This window comes from Perognathus longimembris, chromosome 1 (genome assembly GCF_023159225.1).
Source record: "Perognathus longimembris pacificus isolate PPM17 chromosome 1, ASM2315922v1, whole genome shotgun sequence".
In the NCBI taxonomy this organism is placed as follows: Eukaryota; Metazoa; Chordata; class Mammalia; order Rodentia; family Heteromyidae; genus Perognathus; species Perognathus longimembris.
In genome coordinates, this window is record NC_063161.1 from 18,545,552 (window position 1) to 18,568,214 (window position 22,663).

Sequence of the window (22,663 nt, forward strand, 5' to 3'; positions counted from 1 at the left end):
TTCCTCGGATCTCAGCTTCCTGATTAGCTATAATTAAAGGCATGCGCCACCCCACGTCTGGCATGATCTCCTAAATTCATTAACTTAAAATTCATAACTCACTAAAGCTACCAGCACTCACTGCAGCATTACTTAACATAGCTAAGATGTGGAGCCAACCCAAATGCTCCTCAGTAAGTGAATGTATCAAGAAAATGTGACACACAAACATATACACACACACACCCAATGGAATTCTACCTTCCATTCATAAGGAAATGGAAAAACTTGGAAAAATTCATATTAAATGAAGTAAGCCAGACCCAAAGAAACACAGGCTTCATGGTTTCCCTCATTTGTAATAATTAGTATATGCCTAGAATAGTCCTAGAAAAGGATAACAATAGTTCAATAGCTATGTACATATGACCACATAAAATGAGGCTAATAGAAATGAAATTCAAGAAATGGAAATGAGAGGGAGTTTTGGTTGTTCTTTTTTTTAATGTATTGTGTGGTTACTTATTTATGTATTTATTTTTGTCATGGGGCTTGAACTCTGGGCCTGGGTGCTACCCTTGAGCTCTTCAACTCAAAGCTAGCACTCCATCACTTGAGCCACAGTGCCACTTATGATTTTCTGATGGTTAACTGGAGATAAGAGTCTCATGGACTTTCCTGCCCGGGCTGGCTTTGAACCACTATCCTCAGATCTCAGCCTGCTGAGTAGCTAGGATTGTAGGCGTGAGCCATCAGTGCCTGGATATTTCTTTTTTCATTTTTTACCCCTTTTGTATATCCCTGTTGTCACCTTTTTTTATTTTTGGTACCTGTGTCTTGTATATACATTTATCTGATTTGGGGAAAGGAAGAGGAATAACAAAATGGTAAGACAAAGGACAAAGGATAAGCCAATGCAACAAGGATACTCACAGGACACTAAATTGCAAATTAACTTTACAACTTGGGGGTGAGGGGAATGAAGAGGGGAGAAGTGGGAGGAAATGAGGGGGAATAACACTGTTGGACAAGAGATGTACTCGTTACCTTACTTATGTAACTGCAACCCCTCTGTACATCATGTTTCCAATAAAATTAAACTTTATAAATTCAAAACTCAGAAGAAACTTACTTTTGTGATTTCTATTATCACGGCTTTGAACTTCTTTGGATATTTTGCTGTCTTTTTAAACATGTGGTCCTTATATTTTTGTTTTTTTACTCCAAGAAGAACCTCATTCCTCCTAATATGAAAAGATAACATCAGACAGAAAGATCTGCAAAAAGCTGTAAAATTACCCAAACCTAATAGAATATTAATGAATGTTATCTATCACTGAAAATATGTAAGAATGAAATCCAAAACTGCTGTGTCCCATTCATAATTCAGACAGTGATCTCTGTTCATGGAGGAATAGAAGGGCTCTTAGAAGAGCAAATTGTCAGTCATGCTGTAAAATACTAGCAGCTGATGTGTCTATAAGAAATCAAACAAGAGTTGAAGGCATCATGTAGACAGAACAGAAAATATAGCTATTTCCCTTTACAACTGGGAGAAAAGCTACAACAGAGTGACTCAAGACACATTCTCAGATTCTTTGGATCCATCTTGTGAGAGTGCCAGTGACTACTGCCTTCCAAATACCAAAAGAAGACACATACTTTAGGTGTCTGTTGAACTTTCTTCTTCCCTAATCATGCCACAGAGTTCTTGACCTTATCTTCTCATTCATGAACGTCAGTGGATTCCCCTTCTCCAAATCATTATCCTTCTGTTGATACTTCGTTCATTTTTCTGAAACTTACATACTTTCTGGAATTTACATTTCTTTTATTAAGTACTTGCCAGGTACAGCAAAATTCTGGTGTAACATGGTAAATGGGATTCAAACATGTAAACTGAATACAATGAAGACACACAGCAATACAAGGTTAATGAAGTGACTGGATGAGTACAGGTAGCTAATGTCTGGAGTTCAAATATACTGTATGATCCAAGTCCATCTTGGTCCCACTGGCAGTTGCCCTGCCACTTCAATTTTTATGAAAACGACCATAGATCTTATGGTTTGGTTGGGACTCCAGCACAGTTGCAGAAATTTCAAGACTCTCTCAGTTAGCTGATACTCATTTATGCATTTTTTTCTGGCCAAGATAGATAGCCTTCACCAATTACTGGTAGTGTCTTGGGAATTCAATCTCTGCAATTTACATACTGAGAGCAATTGCCTGCCTTATTCCAAGGAGATTAGTCTCTTCTCCATTTCCTTCCTATCATACCAAATACTTGAAGGTTGCTCTGTTGCTCCAGAAAGAGATGAGAAGGAAAGGAGAATATAAAAATGTATACACTTAGACTACCACATGCTTCAGCATTTTCCTCAATGAACTAAAATATTTTCAGCCATTTAGAATATCAAACTTGGTGACTTCAAAGTTCTGTGAAGCTTTGCTGATTTTCTATATTGTTTATGGTATGTTTAAATTTTTTTTTTTTTTGGTGTTCCAGTATGGGGCTTGAATTCAGGGCCTGAACGCTGCCCCTGAGTTGTTATGCTCAAGGATAGCACTGTACCACTTAAGCCACAGCTCTACTTATGGCTTTCTTGGTGGTTTATTAGAGACAAGAGTCTCACAGAGGTTTTTTTGCCTAGCTGATTTCAAACTGCAATCTTCAGTTTCAGCCTCCTGGGTAACTAAGATTACAGTCGTAATGTTTGTTTTAATAGATCACATTTTTAAGAAATTCTATTCCATCAGCATTATTGATTTTTTACTTTGTGGGAATTTCATTATTTTGATTCTTATAAATACGTGTTTTAAACATTTTAGTCCCAATGGCTTCACATACATGTTCTTATTACTTCAAAAGCACAAATCTGTTATGTATACTAAGAATGATTGATTCATTATTTTCTACTTTTTTTTTGTCAGTCATAGGGTTTGAACTCAGGGCCTAGACACTGACCCAGAGCATTTCCACTCGCTAGAGCTCTACCACTTTAAGCCAAAGGCTCCCATTCCAGTTTTTTGGTGGTTAATTGGAGATAAGAGTCCCATGGATTTTCTTGATGGCTTTAAAAGATATCCTCAGATCTCAGCCTCCTAAGTAGCTAGGACTATAGGTGTGTGCCATCAGCACCCGGCTTACTTTCCACTTTTTTATTCTCTTTTTATAGGGCTCTGTTACCTGCTAAAGTCAGTATGCTAGAAAACTACGCTTATGTTTTAAAATAGCCTTATCTGAAATAAAAATTATCCACTTTTTAAATATGAAAGAATTATCCTAAGCAAATTTGAATTATCCAATTTTTCAAACTCTGCACTCAACTGTTACAAATTTTTCATTACTTTCAATTAGATTTTTAAGGTCATTAATGTTAACTTATAATTATGCCAAATTATTCTGATTGTTAAAGAACTGTCTGTTATAGTAACCAATCAGATTGTTTTAGGACTAACATAATTGATTAACTTCAAGTTTTATTATTTTCTTCTTTCTTTGATTTTATTTCTAATTTTTAACGTCAATAAAATTCTACCTAATTTTATTTTCTTACTTTATAATAGAAACTTACTTTATAATAGAAACTTTTAAACCTAAGAAGCTATCCCTCAATGCTACTTTGAATACATTTAAAATGTAGGGATACTCATTAGAATTATTTTCAAGAGCATCCTTTTTTTTTTTTTTTTTTTGCAAGTCCTGAGTCTCTCTGCTCAAGGCTAGTACTCTACCACTTGAGCCACAGTGCCACTTCTGGCTTTTTCTCTTTATGTAGTACTGAGGAATTGAATGCCTGCTAGGCAAGCACTCTATCACTAAGTCACATTCCCAGTCCACAAGAGCACTTTTAAGCTATGTTTAGTCTTTTTAAACATATTAATATTATTCATTATATTAAGTATACCCTCCCTATTTCGCCTTATTTCTAAGTGGCATTTTAAACTTTCTTTACATTTAGTTTTGACTAATTTTTAACTGAATAAAATGCTTTAATTCTGACCAATTCTCTGATTTTCATTATATGTTGCATTTAACAAAAGCAAATTCCTCTTTTAGTTTTTGAAAATATGAAGTCCATCTATCCCAAACTTTTCCTCCCTATTGTATGAATTACTTATTTTAAAGATTTTTTTGTTTTTTTGCCAGTCCTGGGGCTTGAACTCAGGGCCTGAGCACTGTCCCTGGCTTCTTTTTGCTCAAGACTAGCACGCTGCCACTTGAGCCACAGCACCACTTCTGGCCCTTTCTATATATGTGGTACTGAGGACTCAAACCCAGGGTTTCATGTATATGAGGCAAGCACTCTTGCTACTAGGTCAGGTTTCCAGCCCCTTAAATATTTTTTTAAGAATTGTTTCTCTACTCTTTTGCTACCATTTTTTAAATCTCATGCTACTGGTATTTGTTTTTATTAAAATGGGATAGATAGACTTATGTCCTGTGGTGTCAAAAAGCCCACTTGTCAGTTATTGCAGAATAAGTTAAATTCATTTTGGTTCCCTCATAGTTGGCATGCAAAATGATCATTTCCCTTGGGAGCAAAAATAATCATTCAGACTAAGAAAATAGCAAGGATAGCTTTAAGGCTTCCCACTTGTATCTTAGAGACATCTCATTCATATATACAAGTGGAAATGATATGAAATGGATCCTGCTCATTATGATAGAAGAATTAGAAGCCCATGATGCATGACCAAAATTGGACTTTAAATCTTGTATATGAAAGAGGCAAAGGCTACACATCTAGAGAGATGCTGTTATCCATCTTTGTCCAATAGAAAAGACCTAATCTATTTCCTGTTGGAAATCTGAACAAGCTCTAGCCTTATTTCTTCATTCAGTTACATAAATACTTTTCATGTTTACTTGCTGACACAAACATATATCTTCACTATCTCCCAGGTGACAATTACATAACCCCCTATCTGACTTAACGTTGTAAAGACTTATAAAACTGATATTACAAGTACCTTTTCAAGAAGTCATGAACAGGACCAGTTATCTCCAGCAAAATGTGAAACTTTTCATCATTCATGCACTTAAGCATAACCTGGGTAAAGAATTCCAGGAATCGAGGCCTTTGCTTAAATTTCATAACTGTAAAAACAAGAGTTCAGATACAGTTACAAGTATAGTTCATTATGAGTACTATAAGGTTACTGAAGCTAATAGTAATTTGTTCCAAGTAGAGAGTTAACTTGTCTTTTTAATTTCTTACTTTAAAGTTCCTATTGTATGAATAACTGGTGAAGGGGTAAAGGTTGGTAGTTGTCATAAGTAGTTATTTCTTATTTTATTGTCTGTAGTCATAATTATATATAGTTTATATAGATAATATTTCATTCTGAGTTGCTATCTCTTCATTGGTGAACTTAAAAAAAATCACTAAAGCATTTTTGAATGCCCTCAATTTTATACGCTTTCTAATAACACTATGCACTACCAAAATAAGTCACCATGACAGTTCTTTCATTCCAGTACATATTCAGGCATCTTTCATAACTTTGCAGTCAAGATTCTGCATTATTCTGAATGAGTAAGAATAAAAACAGATCTTTCTAGAACAGGTGAAATCTTTACAGACCCCACAGCATAAACATCCCTCGGTAGTAAGCAAACATGCACATTCAGATCACCTACCTTCCTTCACAGAATTTTTCACACCCCAATTTAAAACCACAGGGTAAAGAAAGATAGGATCCTCTGCTCCTGAGAGGTCAGATGACATATCTAAGTTTAAAAGAAAATCAGTAAGCTCCAGATTCTGCTCTGAACAACCAAGAATAGATATTCTTTGTAATTTTGAAATGTGTAAGAGGGCATATTAACTATCATTAATTCTTGAAGATTACAAAGAATGCTGTAACCTCAATCATTTCCTTTCATTGTTTTCCCCTAAAATGTAAGGGACCCATCACCAAATCTATAAACCACATTCAATTCATCCAAGTAAAATTATCTTTCAAAATCAGTAAAGTGGAACATAGCCACTAGCACCAGTCTGTCTGGGTTCAAGCTCTAACCCTGACACTTTTTAATTGTGAAACCTTGGGAGATGACGAAGGAACTCTATACCTCGGTATCCTTACCTTTAAAATTAGGGTAATAAGATCATTTTCTAGTTTGGTTGTTATATATGAGTTATCTGACTCTTAATGTGCATCAAGTACTTAAAATAGTGTCTTACACATGGAAAACACTGCCTAAAATACTTTTATTATTATTTTTATTTATTTTACTGATTGACTAGTAATATTAAGTTGCACTTCTTAGTAAAATATTTTATTGCTATTATAAAAGTGAACAAAATCACATTTCTAAAACATTTCATATTTAATGGATTGTGTTTTATATGTAACAAGAAAGTTGTACTTTTCCAAAAACCAGGTTTACTAATTGTAGGAATGAGAGAACATCATGTTCAATTAATAAAATTCCCTTGGACTCAGAATGGAAATTGAGAGAATATCAATGGTATAACTACCAAACAGTCAAATTTTGTGAGGCATAAAGTGAGAAAGTTAGTGTGGGGCCACGGAAATCTATAAATTTAGTAGCTCCTAAAAGACCAGAGGGCCAAGAGGGAAAAATGTGGATACTGCTCTCTTGTTCTCCTAGAAGATTTTTTAATATGCTTTTGAAAATGTGGCAACAGTAATAATCATCAAAGATTAAGTCAGTTTTACAGACAGCTTTCCAAGCTATAACTCCAAAATACTAAGCATTGCATCAATACATTATTAGTTCATTATAAACTTACTACAGTGCAATGCCTAAAATGTAACTCATCTTTTTTGAGTGTACGTGCATATACTGGGGCTTTGGACCCTGATCCTCCTATCTCAGCCTCCTGAGTAGCTAGATGCCTAGCTTTTTCACCATACTTTCTACTTATCAGGCATGGTTCAAACCTCTTACATAGGAACAGTCCTCATACCATCTCATTGTTTCTGTTACATTGTTACCTTGAGAACAGTGATTCTCAATTTTAGGTCATCTTTCTCCTGTCCCACCACCAATACATTTGGCAACATTTGCTTCCCAGTCATTTCTTATGACTGGGGGAAGATGTGTTATGTTTCTATATGCAGACTTCAAGTATGCTTCCCAATATCTTATAGTGTCCAATACAGTCCTTCCATTACAAAGAACCTTATGACCCCAAATAGCAATAGAATCAAGGTTGAGAAAATCAGCTTTAGAATTGGAAGACCTGGGATTAAGTCCAAGCTAGTAATACAATTCTTAGTAAATCATTTATCTTTACAATCCATACTCGTAAGAAGCAACTAGCAATCTCTTATTAACAAGGCATTATTAGGATTCATGATATAATGTAAAAGCACCACATAAGCCTTAAAGTTCTTCCCAAACATTAATCTTATCTTAGTCCTTTTAAGAAAATATTTTCTTATTTTCTGACATATAATGATGAAGAGATGTATACAGAAAAAAAAATTACATGGCTTTGTCAGTCTGAGTAGGTGTGACTCCAACATGGCCAGCTGCTCATTTACTTTTTCAGGCAAAATTACCTGCTGAGGCTTCTTAGGTTTTAAAGGTTTCTTCGAAGAATTCTAAAAACAAAAACAAAAAAAACCAAACCATTGGCTAAATGTCAGAATGGACTTTAATATGTTATAACAAATAACTTTCTTTAAATTGCATTTTTATTTTTTGTGTTTAGTAGACAAAAGTATGATTGGTATGCTAATATAATACCGATTAGCTAACAGCAATACCATTATATTCTAACCAAAAACCAGGCCAAGTCTATTCAAGAATAACAAAAATGCTTTTTTCTTTTCCTTTCCCTTCCTTCCAGGATTTTCCACCCCTTTATCAAGCCCCATCCTTTTAGCAAGCCCCATCTCTCTCATAAAGCAGACAAGGTTTTTTCTCCAAAGTTCCCAAAAGAAAATCTCCAGAGTCCATTCGGGAATGTATTCTTGTATTCTTCTCTTTCCTTTTATCTTTTCTGAAACAAGTTTCTTTACAACTAAGCTAATTATCTTTGTACTTTGTCTTTCAGTAATTGGTGGGTTAAGGAATGGCCTATCTGTGTTCAAACTCTCTTCATATATTTGCTCAATCTGGCCCAGAGAACTGACCTCTCAATGTCTATTACCAAAACAATGTCAATGTCTGTTACCAAAACAAAACAAACTATGCCAAGCCTAAAGTGACACAAGCCTAAAGTATCACAACCATCTGTTTTCCCAGAAGCTCCAAGGAGAAAAATGTGAGGTTCTGTCCCACAAGAACATAGTCGTCGGTCAAGACCCAGATGACATAAGGGACCATAAGGCACTGAGAGTAAGCATTTCATTAAAAAAAAAAAAAATACTCAAATTGACCCAACTTGTTTTGTCCCTCTAGACCAAACAACTTCCCCTGAATAACACAAAGCCATGTGACTTATGATGCCTTTGGGAGAAAAAAAAAATGCCTACATGGGGTAAGCAATGCAAATAAATGCTTATTTGCATTTTATCTCAGCACATACTAGAGATAGAAATGAGACTAATCAAAGTGAACCAGTGTTGAAGGCAGAATTCTACCCACATCCAAACCAACAAAGGACTTCCCTCAGTCATTCTTGGTATGTCTCTCAGAGACCCAATAAACTAAATAACATTTCAAACTTGATCTACAAAAATATTTAATCCACCCATTTCAAAGAAAGGCAATAAAGCATAAGCTCTTATAAGACCCATGCTTAGGAGACAGATATTAAAAATTAGTCTCATAAAGAAGAGAACTTGGTTATCACAATGAGTTTCAGAAATCTACTTTGAACACGAAATAAATAACACTGGCATGTATTTATGATAAAAATCTTAGATTCAAAAGAGATTTTAGAGGGTTTTTAGTCCAATGTCTGAGTATAGAGAGCTCTCTATCAATTCCTGAGTGATAGTTGGTACTGGTACTACAAACTTCCAGTATGCTAGTGTATAGCCCTTCCCCCGCCAAATTAAAAAACCAAATAAACTCTTAACTATTACTTTTTTCTATGTAAATATGGATCCATTTTCTAATATATTTGATGCTATTAAATGGACCCTAAAGAAACAAGTAAATGTATGAATAAATATGAGAAACAGAAACAATTACCTCCTCTACTACTTCTTCTGGCTCAGTAAAACCAAATAAAGATCTGCAGCTTGGTGTGATATCCAACATTCTTTTTCCATAATTTATCATCATTATTGCCAGGTCATATTCCTTCCATGAACGTAGAATCTAATTAAAATATGTATGAATTATCTATTAGCAATTTTGATCTATTCTCAACTATCATGCATCATCTTTTCATAAATGCAAAGTCCCATAAATGCTTTAAGTTTAAGAACTTCTCTGCTTTTATTAAGCCAACTGGAAGCTTACTTCCCTAGAATCAAACAATATATATATAATTTGCCAGTCTTGGGGCTTGGACTCAGGGCCTGAGCACTGTCCCTGGCTTTCATTTGCTCAAGGCTAGCATTCTACCACTTGAGCCACAGCATCACATCTGGCTTTTTCTGTTTATGTGGTGCTGAGGAATCAAACCCAGGGCTTCATGCATGGTAAGCAAGCACTCTACCACTAAGCCACATTCCCATCCCTATATGATTCTATTTTAAATAAAGCATCCATAAGTGATTTCTTCAATAATAAATTCCTCAGCTGGGAGTATGGCTCAACTGGTAGATACCAAGGGCAAGGTCCAAACTTCAAATCCCACTACTACACAGTGAGTTTCCCTTTCCTTGGACCACATAGACATATGCTTTTTGGTACAGTATTTAACTATTAAGAAACTATTTCCACTCAAAAAGTCTACTTCAAAATAGTCAATCATGAGGGTCACATACCCATAGCATAGAGAACTGCTCAAGAAGTAGGCTGTATTTGGCAGATTCTCTGAGAACATTAGGTAAAGTATAAACTTTAATAATTATAGAAGTGTGCACTGTAATAATCTGCCATTCCCCATTCTTATTCTCAAGCTTTCTCTAATCTGGTACTTAGAATAACCTACCAATCTCCTTCTTTATTCTTACAGAATATTGAGATGAGTGATATTTTTCCACAGTCAGAATTCAGGACCATGCCTTTCCCTGGTTAAGCCATTTTCCAGCACACCTGCCCTCTTCTTTATACAGATTCACTTGTCAATAAAAACATGACTGTACTAGCATCAACTGGCCAGCAACCTGATAGGCACTAAGATTCACTACCCTGCTGTAGTGAATAGTCAAAGGACATGAATCACATTCACTATCATCCCCATAAGACAACTAAGAGTATAAATAAGTGTTATGAATTTGTTATGTATATACTTACTTTCTGTTTAGTTGAGTGAGTTAGCATTTTTAAATACCTTTTACTTCATATGCAGGGAAGAAACATATGAAAAGGATGAAAAATAGCAAGTTCTAGATCTACTGCAAAGAAATAGGAATGTTTCTTACATATAATCTTTAAGTAGATGTACAAAGGAATTGCCATTCAACAAAGCAGTCTATGAATACATTGTGATCGATTCTACCTCTTTCAAAATTCTCATTCATCTCTCCCAACTCATTCCCTTCTCTCTTTTCTTAATTTTAATAAGGATATACACTGAGTTGTTTTTTTACTGTATTCTTCCCCTCTTCTCTTCATTCATCTATTCCCCTCCCCTTGATCTCACCTCACTCCTTCCAAGTACTCATTTCCTCTCTAAGGATTGATACTGTTTGACTTCTCTCCTGAATCTACTGCATTTCAATTTATACATTGATGTGTACTTACATACCATCCAAAGAATTTATTAATTTACTAATTCTAGCTTCCACATATGAGAGTAAACATGCAACCTTTGTCTCTTTAGGCCTGACTTCACCTAACATAACTGTTTCCAAGTCTTTCCATAATAAATGGGACTATTTCTATGAAATCAGTACAATGTGCTAAAATAAAAGCAAATGCTAACTGTAGAACAGAATGTGGGAAGGAAAATGGTGAAATAAAATTTGGAAAGGTAGATGTGGCTATATTCTCCTAGACCTTGAATGCTGGCACAACAGTCGAATCTCATTATAAAATGTATATGAGGAGAGACAACTTTTGAACTAGAAATCAGAAATGAGTTAATATGCACTTTCTACTCTAGTATATTTTGCTTTCTAATATATTTAGGTCCCAAGCTTATACAGAACTGTACAATTTGCCCCATGTTTAGATATACTAATAGAAAATAGTAAAAAATATATATGAAATTATTCTCTAATCAAGAAGAAAACAGAAATAATTCCATTTAATATGCCTAATGTTGAACACAAATAAAGAATATGCTAAATGTTTAGCATGCCAACCTTAAAACACTACAAAAATAATGAAGCCTTTAAGATGAAGTGGTACTTTATTTGAAATTCTAGTGACTTGGGGGAAGGGGAAACTGCTGCTTAAAGAAAAAAGGTTGAGCCATCTGTAAGGATTACTGATTTTTTAAAAAACAAAACAGCAAAAAAAGAAACAGACCCAATTGACAAATTAAGCTTTACACATTCTAACAGGAAGTCTAGTACTGTTTATATCAAATGAGGTCCTAAAAACTGAAATTTGGGACTAGTCCAGGAGTCTGGGTCTGTCAGTCAGGCTGAAGGGAACTTCTAAAGTGGCAAGGCTTAACATCACTTGGGAACATATCCAGCTCAAGTATCAAAATCCTGACATTAATATATTCTTTTGAAATCATGTTGAGAACATTTCTGGCACAACTCGGATTTTATCATTCCTTAAGGTAGAAAAGAAGCAGGTGGGTTCCTTACTGGCAATTCAGGTAGTGCAAAGATTCAGCCCCAAGTCACTGTCTGCTCAGAAGGAAATTTTGTCCAGAGCTGAGAGAGGCAGCTGTCACTGGGACTCAAATGCTGATGGAATGCTATTTATTTTAAGCCAGCATTCTCTCACCTTCTACAATGTTTTGCTAAGCCCTTCATTTCTTGTCAAATATCTGAAACTTACCTTTATTTTACATCTCCTGATTATTAGCAAATGGTCTGATTTCCTTTCTTTCTATTAAAGAAAAGGAAGGGGGCTGGGAATATGGCCTAATGGCAAGAGTTCTTGACTCATATACATGAAGCCCTGGGCTCGATTCCCCAGCACCACATATATAGGAAACAGCCAGAAGTGGCACTGTGACTCAAGTGGCAGAGTGCTAGCCTTGAGCAAAAAGAAGCCAGGGATAGTGCTCAGGCCCTGAGTTCATGGGCCAGGACTAGCCAAAAAAAAAAAAAAAAAAAAAAAAGGAAAGAAAAGGAAGGGGAACTGGCTTACCATCTACCCACTAGTCTATCTTCAGACTTGCCTGTTTCTACCACTACGTTCCCTCCAATCTGCCATCTAAAATAACATTACTCATGTATGTTGGAATCCCACTTCCTCTGCTTTAGTCACCCTTCCTCTTCTCCTACAACCTCAGCCTTTCCAGTTGAGAATCCTCCCATCCATGTTCAAATATCTTAGAGGAGCTGGATAAGCACAATTGAGCTTTGGGAGTTGGGTTTGATTTAGTTTGCCTGTTTGTCACCATGTGACAGTGATAGAAGTAAAAGAACAGGAAGAATCACAAGATTAACAGGTTCTTTCCTCCTTGTGTTCAGAAACAGGATTGGCCTCTTGAACCAAGTAAAACAATGAGATTCTTGGCTCTAATTATCTTTCTTTCTCTTTGCTCAGGAGATACCATTTATATCTGTTGGTACAACATCTGTTGTCTCCACATGCCATCCCTTTGTCTTTTGTCTTTGTACATATTTGGCCTGAACTCCAAAGTTCATTTCAAAATCCAATCCGTCCAAAATGCATTTTCTCCACTTCCACTTATTACACTTATTACACTTATTACTCCTCATCATGGATCAATAAAACTGTCTAAGCATAGTGGCCGGGCATTACCTTTCACCCTTCCCTGGCCAATCTTTGTCCACTATACCTCATAGATTCCAGTTTCTCAATTCTATTTCACTAAAAAAATATTGAATCCTTTCCATTCCCTCTGCCTTCCACGTTTTCCACACTAGTTATTATCACTGTCTTTCTAATTAATCCTCTACATCAGATTTTGTCATCTCCTTCTAATTACCAGCAACTGTCCAATGAAAATGATTTGTTTTTCTAACATTCAAACCTTATTGTGTCATTCCTGCACTTGAAACCCGTTCAATGACTCCTTTCCCACCTCAGGAGATGGGCCTTCATTATCCCGTATCTTCTGTTCACTGCTCTACCTTTTTAAGCAACTACAATATTTGACCATATTTCTCCATGACTAAAGACAAATTTGGTTTTTCTTTTCATAAACTGTTAAATGTTCCATATTTTTCTCATTAGATTCGGAGACAAATGATGTTAATAATCCTAGATTTATCATATATTTTCCTAACCTTTCCTAAGCTTTGATTATAGTGTATTGTCTTTGCCACAAATTTAACTATTATGTAATCTAATTGTCTATACTTTCCTGTGTATCCTTGTTGAAAGAAGGTGACCTCTGACCTTATTCATTTATTGTTTCTTGCAGACGAATAGCTGGTTCTGTCAGCATCTTTCATTAAGTAAAGTATTATAACAAACTATAATTTTCTCAGTGAATGAAGTTGCCACATTTGTCATATGTTTCTTCTTCGGTCAGTTTGGGGATGTTCCTGAATGCTCTAATCTTATTCCCCTAAGCTATTTTTCCATCCACAATTTTTTATTAAGATGACCTCATGGTAAATTTGTTATCTATTGAGAGCTTTTACATTATCCTAACCAGTTCCAGCAAAATACTACAGAACTCTGCGTGTTATTTTGGAAGCATTTATATTTTTATAACAGTAAATCTTCCTCTTCAGAAAACTTCTTGTGACCTACCATATGTTCAGCTCTTATTTTGTATCCTTGGCAAGATTTCAGTCCTTTTATCTAGGTTCTTTGACACTTCGCTAAGTTTTAAATATCATGTCTTATAAGTGAAATAAACTACTCTCTCCATTTCTGACTACTGCTGGTATTTTAAAAAACATAGTGTCATATGAATAATCACTATTATACGTATATCTTCTCTCTGTCATTTTCTGTCTGTCTGTCTCTCTCTCTATATATATATCACTATATATATTCTCTATCATTCTAAAACTTATTAGATTCTCATAGGTTTTTGACACTTAGACAATTACAAATAAGATAAGAATTTGGGTTTTTTGTTTTACCCTTGATGTCACTGTAAATGATTTTGGTACCCTGGGTATTGAATATAGGATTATTGGAACTAGGGAATGGAAGGGGGAACATCAAAATGGAGAGAAAAACGGTAAAAGGCAAACCAATGCAACAGCAACTCTTAGAAGACAATATACTGTAAACCAACTGTACAACTCGTGGGAGGGGAAGTTGGGAGGGAACAGGAGGGAGAAAAATGATGGAGGAGGTAAGAAGTTGGATAAGAAATGTACTCACCTGCCTTACACATGAAACTGTAACCCCTCCACATCACTTTGACAATTAATTAATTAATTTAAAAATTATTTTTAAACAGTTGTACAAAGGAATTGCCATTTAACAAAGTATTTTGTAAACACAATGTACCTCATGAAGGACTCTCACTAAAGCATTTGAAATCATATCCAACCACTAGTTGTTTTGTAAATAAAGTTTTAATTACTATTAAAAAAAACTTATGGAACTGGCACTGTGCCTCAAGTGGTAGAGTGCTAGTTGTGAGCTGGAGAGCTCAGGGACAGTGCCCAGGCCCAGAGTTCAAGCCCCATGACCAACCAAAAAAAAACAAACTTATTTCATATCTTCTTCACATGACAGAATCTCTGAAGATACTGAATGTCACTATTAGGAGTCAGCATCTCTTTCCTGTGCTTGAATTTTAAGAAAATTGCTTCAGAAATTTGCCATTTAGTATGATATTTGCTGTAAAGTTTGGGTAAATGTCTTTATCATTATTCAACGGCTCCTTTCCATTCCTCACTTATTAGAAATTTTATTAGGAAAGGTTGCTAAGTGTTATCAAATGTCTGCATGGCATTTTTGATATAATCTTATTGTTCTACTTTAATTTGCTGTTATAAAAATCCAAAATTTGTTTTAATTTAGACATGATTTTTCTTTTTCATTTTTATTTTTTTCCTTTGTGGTACTAGGGATCAACCATAAGGCAGATGTGTTTTTTAATACTTGGGACAAGGAGCCTGTACTCAGAGTAGCAAGAGGCATCATGCCATCCTGCAGCATGGAAGAGTGGTCTCAAAGATTCCCTGGACACTGATTAATATTTGGGTTCCTGTACTCTGCTTCCTCTGATATGAAAAGTGCCCTTTTACTTTTTAATTTCCACTTGCCTAGTACTTTGTCAATCCATCTATTTTCCAACCTTTCTTCATCCCTATTTTAAGTGTGTTTGTTGAAATAATGGATGTTAGGATCCACCATTTTAGCCTACTTGCTGTCTCTGTCTTGTAACACCACTCACACTTTAGAGATTAATAAGCTTAATTCTATTACTTATACCTTAAATATTATTTCTTTTTTTCTTCTTACTTTTGTTGAATTAGTTATTTTTTATCCTTGCTCTTTTCTTGATGCTGTTTTCTCATTCTTCCCAGCTCAATTTTAATCCCTATCAATTTAGAAACCTACTATGCTTTAAAGTTTTGCTCAGTAACTTGCTTCTAAGCCATATATATATATATATATCATATATGCAATCATTTTACACTATATTCATTTTATAGGAAAATAATAAAATTTCACTCAATTGTAGCCCAAAATGTACCTGCTCACATCTCCCCACAACTCAGCAGAATGAAAACTTTGTTCCAGGTTACTAATAAGTTTTTCTTTCAAGGATAACTTCTCTGTCAAGGATCCCTACTTATTTTTATTACAAAGTCCCAGTCACATCATTATCTACTTAATTTTAATAATACATATACTGTAAGATTCATTGCCCCCATTATTCCTTTCCTTTTTGTCTTTGCCTATCTTGGGATTTCCCTTTGGAATCAATTGTCACTTGATAAAGTATTTCCTCAAGTGTTTTCCTCAGATAAGTATATGAGCAGAATACTTATCAAATGCTGTACTTCTGAAAGTGTTTATATTTTCTCTAACAAATGAATATCTTTTATGGTTATTAATTTTGGGATGTTATGCTTTCCCTGAAGATTTTTTAAATGTTGTTTCAGTGTTCTAACTTCTAATGATGCTGATAAAAACTTTGAAACAGATTCCCTTTCTATTGCAAATAACTTGATCTTTGGGTCTCACAACTTTAAAGTTTGTCCTGATTCTTTAACTCTGGGAATTTTGTAAGCATACCACTTAATGAATGTTTTTACATTAATCCTGCCTGGGACTCAGGGAGCCTATTACATTTCACTTTTTTTTTCCTATGCTTTTTTGTTTTTGTTATTTTCATGTCATGACTTCTGGATCTGCATTCTGAATTTATCATTCCTATATAATCTTCTACATTGTAAGATGTTAGGGTAGTAATAGCTTAGGTTTTGTTTGTCTAGTTTTGGTGTCTGTGTTGTTTTACAGTACTAGGTTCTGAACACTGGCCCTGATTTTTGCTAGTTATTTTAGATAAAAGCCCCACTATGCCCCCACCCCCCTTCCTGCCTGGGTGCAATCCTCCTGTTAAAATTCCCATTGCAAGTAGAATAATTGGCATGTGCCACTGCATCCAGTTCTCTGTTGAGATGAGCTTCTCAAACTTTTCTGCCAGGATAGTAGCAAACCAAGATACTCTTCAGTATCAGCCTCCCAAGTAGCTAGAATAATAGGCATGAGTGACCAGTGCACAGATATAAGAAAATTTTAAGTTCTTATATTTAATTCAAGAAATACTATAACCGTGTTCTTCATCAAATCAGTTTGGTTACAAGTTTGTTGTTGTCATTGGTTAGTTGGCTGGTTGGCTGATTTGTTGGTTTGGGGTTCATCTGGTTATATTTCCTTAAAAGTTTGCATTATCTCCCTCATACCCCCTACCATGACTCCCAGGTCATCTTTAGTCTTTTCCAACATGGTAAGAAGGAGATGCCACAATTATTTTTGGTATTTGCTTTGATCTTTCTCCAGATAAATGACTTTGTTTTATTTTGGATCGGTTTTGCTGCTACTAGTATTTGAACGCAGGATATCTCACTTTGTTTTCTTGCTCAAGGCTGGTGCTATACCACTTGAACAACATCTGCTTTTTGCTGGTCATTTTAGAGATGGAACCTTGTAGATACTTCTGCCAAGGCTGGCTTCAAACGTTGACCCTCTGGATCTCAGCTTCTTGAGTAGCTAGGATTACAGGCAGTAGTTACCAATACCTGGCCAGATATATGATTCTTAATTGCCCAATTTACCTCTACAGTTAGTCCTCTGTTGAGTTCAGTATTCTGCCAATCAATCCCAAAATTACTCTTACACTCTTTCCTTCAGATCTAATGCTATTTTTTAAATTCTGAATTGGTAATATAGGTATATCTCTCATGTAATGATTAATCCTTTCACTACAACCATGCTTCTTTGTCTCTTATAAACTCCATACTACCCTTAACGTGATACCTAGGTTCAGGTCAGCAAGCAGGTTTCTCTGAGATGGTATTTTTAAGTGTCCTAATTGCCATGATTAAAAGTAGTTTTTCTAAATCATTACTACTTATAAATTTTATGGCACCAAACAAAGAAAAAGACAAATACCTTTGTTATGTAGAAGATACAACAAGCTATCATGTGCTGTACACCCTCATAACTTAAAAGCTGTTTCTTTGAGAAGAGAATACTTGGCAGTCCTTGCATAACCACTATACACTTGATTAAAATCTAAAAAAGGAGAAGCACAATAATTTGTGTTAACATATTATTCTTATTCACTATGTTGTATCCAAATTATGTGAATCTTAACTTATAAAACGTTATTGCTGTCAAAAATCATTGGCAAATTGCTTATTCTGTATTGGAGAATATAGATAATATATATTCAATTACCAAATGAATTGCTCATCTAAAGATATTTGAAAACTAGTGAGGAATATGTAATATATATGTATATATATATATATATGTAAATTTGTCTTCAGGTTTCTTGTTGCCACCAATAACATCACAATAAATACAATTAATAAATATTAATACAATAATTAATAATACAATAGCTTTGAGATGATGCTCTACTAAGAATAGTGGAGCATCTTCCTCCAGACAACAGACACCCTCTAAATCATGGACTATTATGTGGTATTGTGTCTTCAGCGGGTAGAACACATAAGTAGAATACATCCAAAACAGAGAGGTAGAAGGAGAGATAGCATTTTTCCAATCAGTAATTTTATTCTATGAAACAAATAACTTGTGGTGGAATTGCTCCATCACATAAGTGTATTTTTAATTTTATTAAGATTTCATTACATGAGATGTTACTCGTAGAGGAATTATTGTGTCAGGTATATTTGTTTTTAATTTGTTTAAAATTAGTTTTGATTCAATTAAAATTAAAGTTACTTTATCAAAATCTAAAGGCATGTTATAATTCACATTTCCAACAGTAATGAATGAGAATGCCATTGCCATAATTAATGTGCATTTCTATGAATATTCAGCATCTAAGCCTTTTTCCATGTTTTGCAGCCACTTGGATTTGCTCTTGTATAAAATGCTTATTCATATACTGTGGCAATTTTCATAGGTTATTGTCTATTTGCAAGATTCTAACATATACATACATATATACACACACATAAATACGCATCTACACATGTGGGGACATATTTTTCCAAATCCATAAGTTTTCTATTATCTTTTTTTTTTTGCCAGTCCTGGGCCTTGGACTCAGGGCCTGAGCACTGTCCCTGGCTTCTTTTTGCTCAAGGTTATAGCACTCTGCCACTTGAGCTACAGTGCCACTTCTGGCCATTTTCTATATATGTGGTGCTGGGGAATCAAACCCAGGGCTTCATGTATATGAGGCAAGAACTCTTGCCATTAGGCCATATTCTCAGCCCCTTCTATTATCCTCTTATGGTCACTTTTGTCACATGAAGATGTCCTATTGTTTCTAGAAGTTCTGTCTTAGGTTTTCTGCGAACATGCACATATCTCCTGGACTTTTTTCCCTAAATATTTGGCTTTCTTTTACATTTAAGTCATAAATATATCTAGACATTTTTATAGGGTGGAAATAAAAGTCAAATTCCACTTTCAGATGAATTCAGGTGTTTCAACACTTTTTACTAAAAATATTTCTTCTCCTTCCATTGAGTAGGAATGTCAATTCAACTAGTCAACTTAGAAAAACTGTAGCTTTTCCAACAACTTTGATTCAGCCTGAGATCCAGAACAGAAGACCTAACTAAACTGCATGGATTCTTCTGAAGTTGGGACTTATGAAATAATAAGTGGATGTCCTTTTTAGAAGTAGGTTGACAGTGTTTAAGAAGCATACACAGGTAATATAATTCCCCCAGCCAGATCTCATCAACTTTTCCCATAAATCCCAATTCCATTACCAAGAATATTTTCTTAGGTTATTCATTAAATTTTCTCTTTATAATGGCTTTAATAATGTGTTGAACAATATATACTACTTTATCTAAAATTACAAAAGCATAATAATCAAAGTAACTTTTAGAACTAAGAAGTCACTATTGCCAGATTCTAACAATGGACAGTAATCAAGCTTCTGTTCAGACATATAATTAATCAAATGCTTTTCAGTTAACTCTTGAAATTTAATATTTTTTACCCATGTGTGTTTTGCAAGTAATATACTATTTTGTTGTTCCAAATGAATCTGTTTTTTTTAAATCCCTTAGTAGTCATGGGAATACCTTTACCTGTATGACGGGTACCAAAACAATATTGTGATATATTATAGGAGCAAGAAGGCCATAACACTGAGTCACAGCTTGAAGGGCGTAATTGGAATCATTAAGGAAGGTGCTAAGTTCCAATGCCACTAATATTCTCTCACATTCCATCAGTCTAGCAATCTGTAAAGAAACAGCCTTGTAACTCAAACTGAACATTAGATGATTAACTTAACATGTCTCTAAGGATAAGAAAGGGTAGAAAATGTGATATCTGTGGCTTAATTACATGAATGTTGACATGAAGAAAATGAACATTTGAAAAGAGCTTTCTCTAGGAATACATGTATATAATACAATCTCAGAATTAAACTTCAGAATGTTACACACACACACACACACACACACACACGTACTACAAATCACCTAAAAAGAACCTGTGTTTATGTATGTGTGAGTATGTGTGTCCTTAAGCCTTTTTTTCCTTGCTTAAGGCTAGCACTCTACCAATTTAACCACAGCTCCTCCTCCTTATTTCTCTCCTCCTCTTCTTTATCTTCTGCCTCATCCTCCCCCTTCTCCTCCTTCTTTTTGGTTGTTAATTGAAGATAAGCATCCCAAGGGCTCATCTGCTGGGGCCGGCTTCCATTATCCTCAGACCTCAGCTTCCTGAGTAGCTAAGTATAGTTTATAAGCCAACAGCACCCTGCAACAGTCTTTTTTATTAGTCAAATTAAGTCTCAGCTATTTTTAATGTAAAAAATCTAGCTTTAAACAATAACAATTAATAAGTGAAACACAGCATCTCTGTTACAGATTCCAGTTTTCCTTTTGTTCTGTCAGAAATGGTAAATATTCAGTAAACCAATCTATTATACATCTCCTGCTTATTCTTTTGCTATTTAAATAAAAATGATGGTATAATCTAAAGGTAAGGTTTGGGGATCAAATGTAACTCAAAATGAACAGAAATCCTTTTCTCTCCTTTCTCTTTCTTAGGGAAACAATCATCATTTTTCTATACACACAACATTATATGCAAGGGAAATTGTGAGCTGTATAGTGATTCCTATACAATTACATTTTACGAGAATAATAGGTTAACATTCTGAATTCATTGAAGTGCTTTAAAAGTGTTGTTATACTTTGAGACTGAATATAATCAAAAGAGAAGCTGAATTCAATGTGGTAGGAACAAGGGGAAGGTGGTGGGCTCTACAAGATCTTGTCTTGAGCAAATATTTTTTCACTTTCATTCTCCCAGAAACGGGCACTGTCTCATGTAACAACTTACTGCTTAATTGACTATAAGTAAATGGATTTTTTAAAAGGAAAAAATAGCTAAAGCTTCTGTATCTAAGGTAAATAAAGAAAGAAAGGAAAGAATGGAAAACAGAATATCAACCTAACATTTTTAAAAACGTAGAATCACTATGTTGATGCGTGCCTATCATCTCAGAGACACAAGGAAGTTTAATAAGAGGATCAAGGTCCCGGATGGCCTAGACATAAACAAACAAATCTATTAGAAAATAATTAAAGCAAAAAGAGATGGGGACATGGCTCACGTGGTTGAGTGCCTGCCTACCAAGCAGAATGTCCATATTCAAACATTCTAATACCACTAAAAAAATTGAAAGTATTAAGAAGATTGCAAATACATACAAGCATCGTTTATAAACATCTTGAGACTCTATCAATAAGAAATAGGTTAAACATCTTCCTCTATACGCGAACACAATAACATACTTAAAAAAAACATGGAAGATAGATGTGTGCCAGCATGAAAAAACATTCAAGATAGAGTTTAAAAAGCAATTTATAACTCAACTTCATGAAATATAGCAAAAGATTTGCCTATATGTAGATTTAAAAAATTAGACAAATAATGTGAAAATAAATCCCTAGTATTCACATAAGTGATGGAATTAGAGGGGTTTTCATTTTATGCATTTTATATGTTTGAATTCTGAAAAACATATTATCTTTGTATACATGGGAAAAAGAAATTACAAGTAAGAGAAAAAAAAACATGAACTGAAACCTATAAAACCTCTGAGGAATTTCAAATAATGCAACACATTCATATCATGGCTCCTCAGTCTATTCATAGGATACAATACACAAACGAACAGAATATGACATTGACTTATCATTGCAAAGTGTCATGGATTCAGCCACTTTAATTCACCTACTTGTTGAGCAGGGAAAATCTCATTGCCTTTAATATTATCACAGAACAGATTTTCTTCTTTAATTTTAATGTCACTTGTTACAAAAATGTTTCTAAGAAAAAGGTATAAAAGGATTGAAGATGTCTCAGTCAAAATATATGAATGCAATCTGCAAAAGAATAAACAGGTAGAAGTATAAAATGATTGACTTAACATGTGAACTCACTTTTTCAGATTCATTTGCTCTCAGTGTTTACACAATGATCCAAACAGCAACGAAAATAAATGTAATAGTTATTCTCAGACAACTATTTAAACCAAAACTAAAGACAAGCTCATAACAAGGAAAATAAGGCTGATGAAATCACAGATACATTAAAATACACAAGTGGAAACATTGTTTGATTCTTACATATATGACGTTTTTTGAACAATATAATGATACCACTATAAATAATTTTGGAAGACAAGCCAAATACTTAAATAAATGAATTTTCTGAAAATAAGGATGATTTGTAGCAACCTCGGCTGTTTTTGAAGAGAAAGAGTTCTAAAATTCTTGATCATTTCTAATTATCTTTTTAAAACTATAGCCAACAGTGCCAACCACTGGCAAAGCTGTGAAATATGCAGCCTTCTTTGTTTCCAATATTCTCTCCCTTGCCCTA

The 22,663-nt window shown here is 34.5% G+C and overlaps 1 protein-coding gene across 1 annotated transcript in view; it reads right to left on the reverse strand.

The window, feature by feature from the left end:
• Cfap54 (cilia and flagella associated protein 54) overlaps positions 1-22,663 on the reverse strand; it is a 258,505-nt gene that overhangs the window by 163,867 nt on the left and 71,975 nt on the right. The window contains 8 exon segments of the mRNA XM_048340566.1: positions 1,112-1,223; positions 4,957-5,083; positions 5,627-5,716; positions 7,449-7,563; positions 9,104-9,232; positions 17,717-17,839; positions 19,849-20,004; positions 22,017-22,164. Coding sequence (XP_048196523.1) covers positions 1,112-1,223; positions 4,957-5,083; positions 5,627-5,716; positions 7,449-7,563; positions 9,104-9,232; positions 17,717-17,839; positions 19,849-20,004; positions 22,017-22,164 — 1,000 coding nt within the window.